This window comes from Lycium ferocissimum, chromosome 8, assembly GCF_029784015.1.
Source record: "Lycium ferocissimum isolate CSIRO_LF1 chromosome 8, AGI_CSIRO_Lferr_CH_V1, whole genome shotgun sequence".
Lineage (NCBI taxonomy): Eukaryota > Viridiplantae > Streptophyta > Magnoliopsida > Solanales > Solanaceae > Lycium > Lycium ferocissimum.
The window spans coordinates 24,299,584-24,314,744 of NC_081349.1; the positions used below are offsets into that span (position 1 = coordinate 24,299,584).

Below are 15,161 nucleotides of genomic sequence, written 5' to 3' on the forward strand. Positions count from 1 at the left end.
ATCTGAAAAAATAACAAAAAACTCTGTCGTGGGTGACACTAACGTGAGACTTTTGAAACTTGAGAAGTAAGAAAACCCTATATCATATTTGATTTAGTAGAAAATTATTTATTAGATTTAATATTTTAATAGATAGGGCCTTAGGTACTAATCCATTGGATCTTTAGAAACTAGACTTATTAGTAGCGAACACATATAATATAGGTACGGATAGATATAAGGTATAAAATTTTTAAATTTTTAGATATCCAAAAATTCATATCCAATCTGAAGTTCATAAATTTTAAAAATAAAATTTGAAGTCCAATCCATAATCTAAATATTCAACTCAAATATTTAAAAAGTTCGGATTTCAATTTAGATTTCGGATTGACGTGCCCACCCCTACTCGCATCAATAACAATTTCAAACAGCCATAGATTGACCGAAAAGCCAGGCTTAACCGATCCTCTCTCCCCTTAAGGCATGTCTACTCTTGTTTGTAGCTTGATCTTACGTCAAGACTATGGTCTGACAAGACTATGGTCTGACGACAAAACATAAATCGTTTTTTAATTTTTTTTGTAAACTATGAACCTGCAGTTACTATCTTTCGAGTGCACTACGGATAAACTCCGCTCCAATGCATGTGACAAGCTCGATCGAGAAAGCATGTTGGGGGTTTCGAATCTACTGCGACCTCCTGTTCAACCAACTTCACCTTCCTTGTAGTATAAATGGTGTATTATTAGCTTACTACTCGCTCGGTCTCACTTTAAGTATTTTAATTTAACTGGACAAAAAATTTAAGAAATAAATAAAGACTTTTGAATCATGTGAGTTTAAATTAAAGATGTGTGTAGTCTTTTAAATCTTGTGATCTTAAACTTGTCATGTAGAATTTTATGATTGGAAAACTTATTACAGAAAGAGACACTCTTTTTATGATAAATGAAAAAATATAGTAAGATACTTAAATTGAAACAGAGGGAGTATTTTTTTTTTTCTTCACATAACTCAATTACTATACTAAACAGGAGCCTGTATTAATTGCCCCACAACTGTCACATTATTTTTCAACATTAATTACACTCTTCAACCTCCCATTACCACCTTCTCACTTCCCTATTACCTCTCCACTCCACTCCACTCCACTCTACACTCACAACTCTTTCAATGTCTACCACACTAACCACTCTCCACTCCACATTTCTCTCATTCTTCTTCCTCTTCACTCTTCTTCTACAATCATCTTCTCAAAATCCAGACACACAACCATTACTAGCATTCAAAACATCATGCGACAAAACAAACTCACTCTACAACTGGAACTCTTCAACTAATCCATGTAGTCCTACTACTTCATGGGTCGGTGTTTCTTGTCTTAACAACCGGGTCACCCGACTAGTCCTCGAAAACTATAACTTAACCGGGTCATTTCATAATCTCACATTACTCAATGAGTTGCGTGTATTAAGTTTAAAATATAACCATTTTTCGGGTCTGGTACCGGATTTATCTAACCTTAAAGCACTTAAACTCTTGTTTCTTTCACATAATGAGTTTAACGGTGAGTTAACGCCGTTAACTTCGTTGTATAAGCTTTACAGGCTTGATTTGTCGTATAATAATTTTTCCGGTGAGATTCCGGTAACGTTGAACCGTTTGACCCATATGTTAACTCTAAGATTGGAAGAAAATGAGTTTTCCGGTGAGATTTCTAGGGTTAGTTTGCCTAATTTGCAAGAGCTTAACATTTCAAGCAATAAATTTGAAGGAAAAATACCCTTTTCGCTTTCCCATTTCCCTGAAAATGCGTTTTTAAACAACCCGGTTCTTTGTGGTGACCCGCTACCCAAATGTCAAAACCCGACCCGACCCGACCCGGATGGAGCAACGGCGTCTCCGGTGAGTCCGAAAACCATAGTATCTTCTTCTCCGGGTCAGGTTCCTGATTCGACGCGACCCGACCCGAAGCGCGGGGCCCGGCGTGGTAGGATGAGCTCGTTGGCGATAGTTGCTATTATATTGGGTGATGTGTTTGTTTTGGGGGTGGTGTGTGTGTTACTGTACTGTTTTTTCTGTACTAGGAAAAACGGGTCGGGTTGGAGGTATGGGTCGGGTCAGGTTCTTGAAGGGGAGAAGATTGTGTATTCGTCGAGCCCGTATCCGAATACTACGGGCCAAACGGGTGGCGGCGGGTTTGAGAGAGGGAAGATGGTGTTTTTCGAAGGGGCGAAGAGGTTTGAACTTGAGGATTTGTTGAGAGCATCAGCTGAGATGTTGGGAAAAGGTGGATTTGGGACTGCTTATAAAGCTGTATTGGATGATGGAAATGTTGTCGCGGTGAAGAGATTGAAAGAATTGAATGTGTGTGGGAAAAAGGAATTTGAACAACAAATGGAAGTTTTGGGAAGACTTAGACACCCAAATTTGGTTAGTTTGAAGGCTTATTACTTTGCTAGAGATGAGAAGTTGTTGGTGTATGATTTCATGACTAATGGCAACTTGTTTTGGCTTCTTCATGGTAAGTGTTTTGTGTCAACCCTTTGTTCTTCAAGAAATTCATCGTACTAAAATATTTGAAAATGACTTATTATACACTGATTATACACATGTTATATATGAATTATACATATATTATACATCCCCGGGCTATTTTTAGTTTAAGCGGTTGAGTGAGCTGCTATTTAGGTTAATTCTTCCTATTTTGTCAAGAAAAAATTTTGGTCTTTAGAATTGTGTTTTTGAAAAGAATATTGATTGATTTGGGTGGTCAAGTTTGGCAAGTAGTAGCAAAAATAACATGGAATCGTCTTTAGTTGCTTTTTGGCTGCAACTGCTAATAAGGACTAGCCTTCTGATGCATGTAGGACACCTACATTTGGTTAGTTTTGAAAGCATATTATATTTTGCTAGAGATAAGAGGTTGTTGGTCTATGTTTCTTGACTAATGCCAACTTGTTTTGGCTTCTTCCTGGTAAGTATTATTCAAAAAACCTTTGTTCTTCAAGAAATTCATAGTAAAAAAATATTTTTAAATGACTTATTTTCTTAAAGAATAATGTCATCTTTAGGATTGTGTTGTTGAAGAGAATATTGATTGATTGGGTAGAAAGGTTTGGCAAGTAGTAGCAAATATCACATGGGGTGTGTGTCTGGCTTTTTGTCTTTAATTGTTTTTTGGTCTGCAATTGTTAATAAGGACTAGTCTCTGATGCATATAGGTATTGAGATGGGATCCATGATCATTCAATTTTAGACAGTAGTTTTTAGGATCTTTTTGCTTCCACTACTGATTTTCTTGTGTTATGGTTGCTTATTAGTTAATGTTTCTGTGGAAAAAAGTTACATAATTGAAACTAGCCATGTGGGGTTACTGAAAATGGTACCGAAGATCAATTTAATATCATTATAGTCCTGTTTGAGAGTTCTTTTTATCCAATTTGAGCTTCATTGACCACTTTGCATATGGGATGGGCAAATGTGATTTGAGTACAATTTGCATTTATGTTGCTACTACGATTATATTGGCCAGTTTATGGTATATCTTACATAGTCTTTTCAAACTTAAACTAAAGAATATTAGAGTTTCTGGGCAAGGTATGTTAGTAATTTGCATTCGTCACATAAGCTATTCTTGATTTTCAAATGCAGGGAACTGATTAATATATAAAAAATAACCATTTTTTTTCCATCTTATTCTGAAAAAGTTCTTAAAAGAATCTAATTTACTCATGATGGTCCTAAAGTAACAGAAGATTAGAGCAAAGGAAGTCTTGTACCAGATGAATAGGATATATTGTCTCTGATTTTTGGGCTAAAGCAAAAGAAAGAAAGAAATTCACACTTTTTTAGGCAAACTCATTTTGCTCTACAGCTTTTGCTTGTCTTTTTGACCTCACTAGTTTTCACAAAGTGCCATTCTGCAAATCTTGCATCTATTTGGGAGGTGAATAATGAAATAAGCTCTTGTTTGTTTCTGGTTCAAATGGTACATTATCAACTTCTTGTTGAATTATACCTATCACTCATGTAACAATAGACAGCTGCATCATTTGTTAATTTTCTCATTTTAGGAATTGGAACAATTATGTACTATCTCATCAAACTTTTGGTGTGTCAACTTCATACTCCTGTCCTCTCTGCCCCGGTTTTTGTTTTGTTTTGTTTTTGTCTAGGTTAAAGTCTCCCCTTTTATCTTTCAATAACAAACACTCTGTGAACTTGAGATACTTTGTAATAATGTAAAAGTACCGTTAGGTTATCAAAAATGTAAAAGTATGGTTAAAACAGGTAATTAGTGGGCTTGAGTCGTTACATCACGATAATTTCCCCTACGGATTTTGATGGGCATGGTCTTTTTTCTACAGGAAACAGAGGGCCTGGAAGAGTTCCTTTAGACTGGACAACTAGGTTAAAGATTGCAGCTGGAGCGGCTCGAGGACTAGCCTTCATCCACAACTCATGCAAGTCCCTTAAACTCACTCATGGCAACATCAAATCAACTAACATCCTCATCGACAAGAGTGGGAATGCACGTGTCTCCGACTTCGGCCTGGCCATCTTCGCCACGCCATCATCCGTCCCAAAAACCAACGGCTACCGAGCCCCCGAAGTAGCATTGGATGGTCGGAAAATAACTCAAAAATCCGACGTCTACTCGTTCGGGGTCCTGTTGCTCGAGCTGCTAACCGGAAAATGCCCCTCGGTCGTGGACAATGGTGGTGGGCCCGGGACCGGCGCCTACGGTGGAGCTGTGGACTTGCCGAGGTGGGTGCAATCCGTGGTGAGGGAAGAGTGGACTGCGGAGGTGTTCGATTTGGAGTTGATGAGGTATAAGGACATTGAGGAAGAAATGGTGGGCTTATTGCAGATAGCAATGGCATGTACTTCAACATCACCAGATCAAAGGCCTAAAATAAATTATGTTGTGAAAATGATTGAAGAGTTGAGAGGGGTTGAGGTTTCACCTTCTTATGACACTGCTGATTCTGTTTCTGACTCTCCTGCTGTCTCTGAAGATACAACATGTGGTGCAAGTCAGTGAACCTTTATTATCATAGCCAGTAGTAAAAGTTTTAGTTTTTTAGTTTATTGTTTTGAGTTCTGTAAATTAACTTTTTAGTCTTAATCCTTTATCTATAAGAGAGAATATTAGGAGAACATTTAGAAGATGAAGTTACTCTATTTTTTGTCATTGTTAGTTTATTTTTCATTGCCAAGAGATGTGGTGGGATGGACACGATCCTTCCACCCTTAATTAGATGCCTCGGGTTTGAGCCGAGAGAATGAAAAAAGTTCCTGTTAGGGAGTTGTTTTCTACGTACGCCATTACGGATTGGACGGACTAGTGGGTACCAAAAATTAATCCTTTATCTATATAAGATAATTTAGGAGAATATTTACAAGATGAAGTTATTGCACTTTTTGTCATTTTTAACCACCAAGGGATGTGATGATGGATGAGATTTTGTCATCCTCAATTAAAGGTCTCGCGAATGAGCTTCGAGAGTGAAAAGAGTTCATGATAAGTTGTTTTCCCTTTAATAGGCCCCAAGAGGGTAAGAGGCGCGAATTTGGATACTAGATGTTGAACTACTCTCAGTTCAATTTGTATATTACTTATGGATTTGTACTTGCAACTAGGGTCTTGAAGTTGCTGGAAACCAACCAGAATAAAGAGATTGTTGCTGATTTCCAGAAACAGACGGTCTAGGCAATCTGTTTACTTCCCAATGTTAAGAACAACTCGACAATTTTTTACTTCCAAGGTGTTGGACACTATTTTTAATTTTAGTCCCAACTTTCAGAAGTTCTGATAATCCATTAAATTATTGAAATTGTTAATTTTGATGTGATATTTTCTCTATTGAACTAACTTATCAGTTATTACTATACTATTTTCTTCCACTATCACAAACATAAAATTCAAATGAATTTCATATCAAGTCAAAACCTTGTGGTCAACGTTCCATTCCCCTTATTCCTAGGTGCTCGTTCTATTTTAGTTTGAATGGATCAGGTCTCCAGAGGTACATCTGGGAGCTTCTGAATTATCATCACATTAGTAGGCATAGAAAACAAATCTTGGTATTGACTTATTGAAAATCTGAAAAAAAATTGCTTAGGCAAATCTTTTTGTGTGAGGCAGCTGCTCCCCACCTTTCTTGTCTTGTTTCTTAGGCTAAAAAATATGGAGGAAATGATCTCTTATGACCCGTTATAATTTGAAACGAAGAAAACTATCCTACAAAAATTATGTATTTTATTACCGATCTCATGTTTTATACTTTATCAATCTCATGTGAAAAATTGTAACGGATCATGAAACCGATCTTCCCCCAAGATGTAATTGAGAAACACTACTATTTCATTTAAAAGATTGATATCCTGTCTTCTATTCAAAACTCAGATGTCCATAAAGATAGAGTGGGCCTTGCTTCAATTTTGCAGCATTTCTGTTTCTTGAACAGTTTCAAGTCCAGCCCGTTTGGGAAATCAATTAATGAAATTTTCTATCGGTTGTCCCATATTTGGGAAAATTTTGGGCAATTTGCAGGATTGCCCTTTGCTGGAGGTGGTCTTTAATTTGCATGGGCAGAAATTCTGCTTGTGCCCGTGCAAATTGGCAAAAATTATGCCCAAATAGCAGAATTTGCATGGCAGATTTGCAAAATTTTTTGAAAAAAATTTTGCAACACTGTCTGCGATTTTTTTTTTGGTCGGGGTTCGAGCCACAATCTCAGGGTGTTAGGCAAAGGGCAAAGCTTAAAGACCACTAATTTGAAGGGCAAAAATTAAAGACCACCCAAACGAAGGGCAATCCGCGCAAAAAAAAGGAAATTTTTTATAATGGTAGAGGCACAAGTAGAGTCCGGAACCAAAACGACCCAATAAAAATCAAAGTGAACCAAAATATCCCCAAAAAAAAAAAATTGGTACAAAAGTATCTTTAGCGCAGTATCTTTGCGCTAAAGTACTTAATTGTGACGGACCTGTTAAGTGCTTTAGCGCAGTATTTTACTGCGCTAAACAAAATTTTCTCTCCTATAAGCGCGGATAAAATCTTGCGCTATATCACCCAACATAAAAACCCATCGGGTTCCACCACTGGTCCCTCCAGTGGCAAAAAAAAAAAAAAAAAAAAATTCAAAAACGCCATTGGAGGCGATTTCAAGGTGTTCCCCACATCAAAATATGTCGTTTTCTATTAATTTTCGTCGGAAAAGTTTAGATTCTCAATATATTCAAGTCAAGGAGCAAGATTCTAAGCTCGAATTTTGAAAAAAAGCGGCGTACAACTCAATTAACACAACCCAACAAAAAATTTCGATTAAGGTTTTCTACTATGAACTTTTGTTATTATTTTGTTACACACATTATATTCTAAGCGTGTTTTAATATTTAATAGTCGTTAATTTCCAAAAAAAAAAATATCAAATTTCATTTTTTTTTTCGGTTTGATCGGTCTGGGCAGTGGCTTTAGCCACTGTTCCGATTTTTTTTTTTTGTTTAATTCATTATTTGTTAAATGTTTATGAATTGTTAATTTGTTAAATGTTTATGAATTGTTAATTTGTTATATGTTTATGAGTTGTTAATTTGTTAATTTTTTATGAATTGTTTAATATAGTAATGTACTATTATTTGTAAAAAAAAATGCAATTATTAATTAATTAGTTGTTAAATATTGATTATGAATTGATATTTTGTTAATTGTTAATGAATTATTATTTTGTTAATTGATTATGAATTATTAAATCTATATTATTTTAAAAGCATGAATATATATGTTAAATAAAAAAAGATTATCTAAAAAAGAATATTTACAGTTCTTCTTTTAATATTTATGTTCACGGAAATAAAAATTATTATGAATTTCATAAATACATACGTAACGATAAAATGCAAAGTTTGCAGGAAATATGTGGTCGACGAATATACTTTTTTAGTCTAATTTTATCATATTTGTGTTGGCTATTTGGTCAACTAAAAATATATCACATATTCAAATTAGAGTTCTAAACAAATAATACTGCTGAAATTCGATTCCCAAACTAATTAACTTAAAAGCCTTTGCCATCACATAATTCAAAATCCCATATCCTTACTATCATATATTAAATTTACTGCACATTTAATATGACGAAAGTTATGTTGAAAATAATTATTTTCTTCCAATATTTGGTTGGAGAGTGAAAATAATTTTTGGAAAAGACTATCTAATAAAGATTGATAACAAAATTACCAAATCAAATATTCATAATCGTGCGAGGAAGTAAATATTTGATTTTTATACATTCAAAATAAATATTGTATTCAAGATAATAAGTAGATATTATTTTTTCAAGTTGCTTATCAATAGAATATAAATAATATTATAAAAATTACAAGAAATATTCGTGCAATGCACGTACATAGAGACTACATATCTCAAAAATATAGTAATCTCCTATTATGTCAATTATGCCATTGTTACTTTATTTATTTTGCGAAATTGTTTATCCCATGTTAATTATTCACAAGATATAATACAACATAATTCACAAATTTCCTACAAATTATTAATTAGTTAATATATTTTCTCTTTAATTTAGAGAATAATGACTAATTTAGTCTGTACAGATCGGACTCTTTCATAGATCCGAATGTTCCCCCGGGGCCCGATGATCACCGGGGGCCCGCTGTTCACCCGGGGTCCGATGATAGATCAGTGTTGTCTTTGCAAGGCAATCATAGGTCAGAGTTATTATGGGCTGGTACTATAGGGATATCGACTAGGCTCCATCCCCGTAGGCTGCAGAGAGCGTGGAGTCTTTTATGCGAGCGCCCCCCACACCCCCGCGTCTTAGAGATATTGTTTCGGGGCGGCATCTATCGTTGCGTGTCCGTTGGTCGGGTACAGCATGATTGGGCGCTCATTACGGCCATGGTTGAGCGATGGAGGCCGGAGACACATACCTTCAATCTTTGCACCGATGAGGTCACGATTACACTTCAAGATGTGGAGGTCCTCTTTGGATTGCGGGTAGATGGAGAGCCATTATACACTCGGTACGAGCCTCCTCCTGGTAGTACATGGGTGACGGAGTTGACTAGGCTCACCCACTTCGTGCCTGGTGCCGAGGGCCAGATGTCGGGACAGAGTCGGGTTCAGATTAGTGCACTCTGCACTTATTTGGAAGATCTGGATCCTGTTCAGGACGGCACCCAGCAGGACGTTGTTGATCGTCATACCCGTTTGTACATGCTTATTATATTCGGGGGCATCCTGTTCCCGAACTCAACGGGTGCCTTTGTCTGTTTACGATATTTGGTCTTCTTGGAGCATCTAGACTGGTTGGGAGACTACAGTTGGGCGGTCTTTGTTTTGGCGTACCTTTACAGATGCCTATGCCGAGCATCTATTGGTGCTGTCAGCGATGTGTGTGGATTTTTTGCTCTTCTCCAGGTAATATTTTAAGTGTGCGTTCCTTTAATGTAAACAAACCTCTTGAAACGATGACTAAAAAATCGTATTTTCTAATATCGCTTATAGTTATGGGCGTGGAAGAGGATGCTGCCTTTTCAGCCCGTACCTAGGCATCACCTCGATATTGACATGCCTTATGCGAGGAGGTGGGACTGGTTTTGACCAGGATGTGGATATGCACCATAGTATTCTTCCATTCCGGGACCAGCTTGATCACATGACGGACGATGCGATAAAACTATTTAACTTTACATTATTAATTTAATTAAACGTCTTTTCTACTTGCCTCGTACTGATTTGTATTTATATGTTATGCAGCTATTTATATGGACGCCGTACGCTGCTATATTAGATGGGTTCTTGGCCTTTTGCAGGGTAGGTCAGGGGGTTTGGAGTTCACGGTGTCCATTGATACACATAGACATCGTTGAGGACCACATGCCCGAGCGCGTCTTACGACAGTTTGGGTATACACAGAGTATACCCCCTGACGTTCGTCATGAGCTCCGACACTACCAGCGGGACGATTGGGCCGCCGTTGATGATGAGTTTCTGGCTTTCATGGCTGTCCAGCTCCACCGTTGGGAGAACAGGTTGGGCACTTTAGCGGTGGTCGGCCATTTGACTCCCATTCAGGATTACATGCGCTGGTATCATTAGATCACACACCGATTGATCAACAACCCAGCTTTGCGTCCAGCAAAGGATGTAGGATACTCAGCACTCGCGGGGCAGTACGAGGCATTGGTAAGTTTATCGTATTTAGATTTATTTAATTGTATTAATTGTTACGTTTTAAAATTTTTTTTTTTTTTTTTTACTGTTGAACACAAATGCAGCTTGTGGCCGTATAGCGATTACGCATGTTGGGGTTAGAGCATATGCCTTACCTCGGGCTTGCGGGGCTTGCGGCAGAGATGGTACGGATATCCGAGGATGGTATCCGGCAGGCAGGAGAGTTTAGGCGCGTGGAGGAGCACATTCTCAGAGGCCGAGTATCAGCCCAGCGCCAGAGGAGGCACTCGGTGCGCCAAGGAAGGCCGTGCCGCCGAGGAGGAGTCTTCGAGAGGACGCGGTGCGCTCGTAGGAGGAGGACCCCATCTAGTGAGGAGCCGCTCCCATTCAAGACGTTCTGCTGTTCTAGTCCTAGAGGACCCCATCACCTCATTTACGCTAGCGCTCCCACTTGTTGAGAGGTCTTCCGCTCCCATTCAAGGAGCGTGATGACGTCGATTGGGCGGCGTTACGCACTTCATTAGCCGATGAGCGGCCTGTGAGGAATTTAGAGGGACCCAAGATTCTTGACTTCGATGAGTTTTTAATCCCGGTTGGTATTTAAAATACTTGTTTGTTCATTTAAATTACTTATTTTAGATATATATGTTACTAAATTATTTAGTAATATTTTATATTTTAAGATTCGGCGCCAGCGGGTCCACCAGAGCGGCCCACTCAGGCGTTTTCTCATAGGCCGAGCCGAACGGCGTGTTTTTATATGACTTGCTGAGATAAGCTTTTTATTAAAATTAATTATGTTCAATATAAGGTCAATATTTAAAATACATATTTGATTATTTAAAGTACTTATTTTAAATATATATGTTACTTATTATTTCGTTTTCTTCATATTTTAGGATTCGGCGCCAGTGGGTCCACAAGAGCCACCCATTCAGGAGCCTACTCATGAGTCTGCCGAGCCAGAGGCGTCTTCTCATGAGACTATCGATTGTGTCACGCCCGGAACCATACGCGTAACACGGCACTCGGCCTTGCTTGCGTGTCCGAGCGAACCTCATGGCTTGCTTGTCAACATGGGCATCAAACAATATATCTATGTGACGCAATTTAAATAAATCATGAAAATATAATTTTGCGGAATAAAGTCTTGAAATTGTCTCATAGCATGTAATTTTGAAAACGTAATAGTCGCAAACATGAAAGCATTGGTGAACTAATTAAAACCTCTAAAGCTTGTTTGTTCATTTAATTACTTATTTTATATACGAGGCGTATGCTTAAAATATTATTTAGTACATGATGAAATATTTTATATATTTACTTGAACATTGAACGTGAGTAAATATTTTATAATTCAATGAAAATACATGTATATAAAACTTCTTGTAACGTGGGGAATGCTAAAGTGTAACCGACAACATGATACGGTACCCGCCTCGGAGAACACTCACACCTTGCTCAGGGGATATGAGATTTACGTGAAAATAAGCATGTAAGGATTGCATAATGAATATACTTGTGACAACCCCTATCCTACGGTGGCAACGTAGTTTAAGCTTTTTATTAAAATTGAACATTATGTTCTAAGAAGCCCATGATATAAGGTCAATATTTAAAATACTTGTAATATGTTTCATGAGATAACTTGTCATAATCTTATGTTTTTTTAAATATATATGTTCATAATTATATTATTTGCATGTGACTTTTAAAATCATAAATTTTCATATTTTGAGAAGATTCATGATTCATGGATTAAGCTAGGGTCCTAATAACCATAATGGAAGATTAGGAATACAATGACGAGATACAAAATTCATGTACATCAATCATAACTATGGGCTACCAATATGTTGGGTTTAATGCCCTAGGGTTTGTACTTCATGAATATCATGAGACGGAGCATGGGGAATCGAGCCACATGTGGATGGAAGTTCTACATTTTACTTGAATTAAATCAATTTTATTCAATATAAGGTGAATATTTATTTAATTTTTATAACCTTTATTTGGGAGAATGGTGTCGCATGTATGCTCGTTGTTGCACTCGCGGTGTGCCGCATACCTTCATCATTCTTTGGTACCTCTCGATCCGATCTCATGTGATGCGCCGTGTGGTACTACCCACCTCTCTCGTCAACCGGATGCCTACTCGCGACTCGCACCCGTTGATGCCTTAGTCTAGGCTCATGTTTTGATTATTCAACAAACGTTAATATATTCAATATAAATATTTTAGAAATGGTACTAATTATTATATATTTTTCGAACAATATCTCGTTCATCCTAGATCCATCTCGGGAGCCCGTACCCATCTCGTGGTTGATACACAGGTTTGATTATTCAACAAACGTTAATATATTCAATATAAATAAGAAATGGTACTAATTATTATATATTTTTCAGGTTCATCCTTCGGCGCCCGCCGTGGCAACTCCTGACGAGGAAGAGGTCGAGTTTCCAGACCCAGCTCAGCCTGAGGTTTTGAGCGTGCCAGCGGGACTAGATTTCAAGAAGAAGCATGTTCTAGTTAAGGGCTCAAGGGCTAGGGGAAGAGGAGATGATCATGACTTGGAGCGCCGGGTTATTAAGAGGAAAAAGGGCGATGGAGACGATGGCGAGGGCGGTGGGGATGGAATGAGTCTTAGGCCTAAGGATAGTCTCAGGCATACCACATGTGGGACCCATCCACGAGAGTGTATATACATTACTGTTGTACAGTTTATCGTAAATATTATATATTTTTTGCATATCTATTTATATTTATAAATATTATCTTAGTCTTAATTATTGTTTATAGTTTCACATCCTAAATTGATAATAAAAAAAAATGTGACACATTCGAAATAAAGTTAAGCATTAATTTAAAAATAACACGAAACCCTAAAACATAAATAACGTAAAGCTAATGACTACAAGTCTTCAAACAAAAATGGACTTCAAGCACTTTTCAACCACTAAAATGACAATCCGAACTTTTGCGTATCCTTGATGTATTGAGCCTACCTTATTAATCGTACAAAAATAAGAAGGGTTCTATATAAAATATTGAAGTTCCGGAGTCTCAAAGCAGGATTAATATGCGGCTAAAGTACGTAAAAAAGTGTGAAAATGTAATAAGAGGCTATTTTGGGAAAATAGGAAGTCCTATAGCGCAACATTTTATTGCGCTGTAGGGGGGAGAGAAATATTGTTACTTTTGTACCAAATTTTTTTTTGGGGTATTTTGGTTCACTTGGATTTTTATTGGGTCATTTTGGTTTCGGACTCGCACAACTATGAGGTGGTGTTTGAGGGAATATTTAATTAGAATTATAATGCGGGGGCCCACCGCTTTATCCTCTCACTCTCCTTCTTTTTGTCCTCTTCAATTTCTCTCTCCTCTTTTTTTCTCATTTTCTGTTTCTCATTAATTTTTAAACCCTTTTCCTCTTTATTTTCATTTTCTATTTTTCATAAATTTTAAAATCGATTCTATTATATGCAAATCGAAATTCTTAAGATATTTTTCTGTTTCGTTATCCGATTTTTCAATTTGTTAATAATAATTCAGTTAAACTCTGAACAAGCTTAAAAGAAAATAATTGGCCTTGAAAAAAAAAAGTTTTAAATTTAAAAACTGATAACTAAAAATGAAATTTAGGATACTTCTAAAAGTTTTTTTTTTTTAAATTAAAAACCACACAGCATGGAGTTGGTGCTTTATTGAGAAAATCAAGTTATTTACATATGGAATCCATAAAAATCAACCGAAAAAGGAAATCTAGCCTATGTCAAAAAGAGAAACAAGTAAAAACACCTTGAAAAATTTATTGGACTTTTTTTTTGTTCGGGTATATATTTAAGTCAAAGTTGCTACTTTTCGCACTCGAAAAATCCTAAATTCTAAGTGTATCAAAGCGAGACTTTGAATTTAGAGCAGTGCAAAAATCAGTTTAATTGATAAACTGAACCAACAAAATTTTCAAACTTAACTGGTTTGGCCTCCCCCATTTTTCACAAAGAAATATCACTGAAATATACTTAAAAAGGTAATTTTAATAAGACCTTATGTTCTTATTAGGTTGCCGGTTTAACCGTTAATAAAAACGTAAAAATCAAAAATCGAACTAGTAGTTCAATAAAAAATTACAAAATCGTATAAAATTCATTAACTCTATATCGGTAAATCAATAATATTTTTTTGGTTCAGTTTATCAGTTAAAGCAATTTTTGCACAGCCCTATTCAGGGTCTACTTTGATGACACTTAAAATTTTTAATTTCTCGGGTGCAGAATGTAGCATCTTTGAGTTGAATATATACCAAAAAAAAAAAAAAAAAAGAAAGTACAACAAATTTTCCAAGATGTTTTTACTTTTTGAAACATCCTAAATTTTATTTTTAATTACAAGTTTTTGAATTAAAAACTATTTTTTTTTCATTATTTAAGCTTGTTCGGAGTTTAACTGAATTACTAAGAAGAAATTGAAAAACTAAATAATGAAACAGATTAATATCTTAAAAATTTTGATTTACGTATAATAGAATTGGTTTTAAAATTAATGAAAAAAATGAGAAGAACGAGGAAAAGGGTTTAAAAATTATTGAAAATAAGAAAAAAGAGGAAAATAGGAGAGAGAAATTGAAGAGGACGAAAGGAAGGAGAGTGAGAGGATAAAGTGATCGTCCCCGCATTATAATTCTAATTAAATACTCCCTCACACACCACCTCATACTTATGCCTCTACCATTGTATAATTTTTTCATTTTTGGGGCTTAAAGTAATGGCACTCTTTTTATTTCTTTTGTAACTAGAAAGGAATAACTGTGCGATGCACGGGCGCAACACGGCCATGTGTATAGCCTATAACCCCGTATTACTTCATTGGAGAATCCAAAAGAAAGGTGTCATACTTCTTATCTTGTACTTGCTCAAAGTTTAGAGACAATTAAAAATCAAATAATTTACGGGACTCAGACTAATTGAT

The 15,161-nt window shown here is 36.4% G+C and overlaps 2 protein-coding genes across 2 annotated transcripts; both read left to right on the forward strand.

The window, feature by feature from the left end:
• Positions 1-1,041: 1,041 nt before the first annotated feature.
• Positions 1,042-5,247, forward strand: LOC132067655 (probable leucine-rich repeat receptor-like protein kinase At1g68400). The gene is made up of 2 exons (XM_059460950.1): positions 1,042-2,506; positions 4,353-5,247. Exons 1-2 carry the CDS (start codon positions 1,156-1,158, stop codon positions 5,027-5,029), a joined length of 2,028 nt encoding a protein of 675 aa, XP_059316933.1. The 5' UTR covers positions 1,042-1,155; the 3' UTR covers positions 5,030-5,247.
• A 3,389-nt stretch (positions 5,248-8,636) lies between these two features.
• LOC132066159 (protein MAIN-LIKE 2-like) lies at positions 8,637-10,114 on the forward strand. The gene is made up of 3 exons (XM_059459528.1): positions 8,637-9,433; positions 9,521-9,609; positions 9,829-10,114. Exons 1-3 carry the CDS (start codon positions 8,912-8,914, stop codon positions 10,112-10,114), a joined length of 897 nt encoding a protein of 298 aa, XP_059315511.1. The 5' UTR covers positions 8,637-8,911.
• The last annotated feature ends 5,047 nt before the right edge of the window (positions 10,115-15,161 follow it).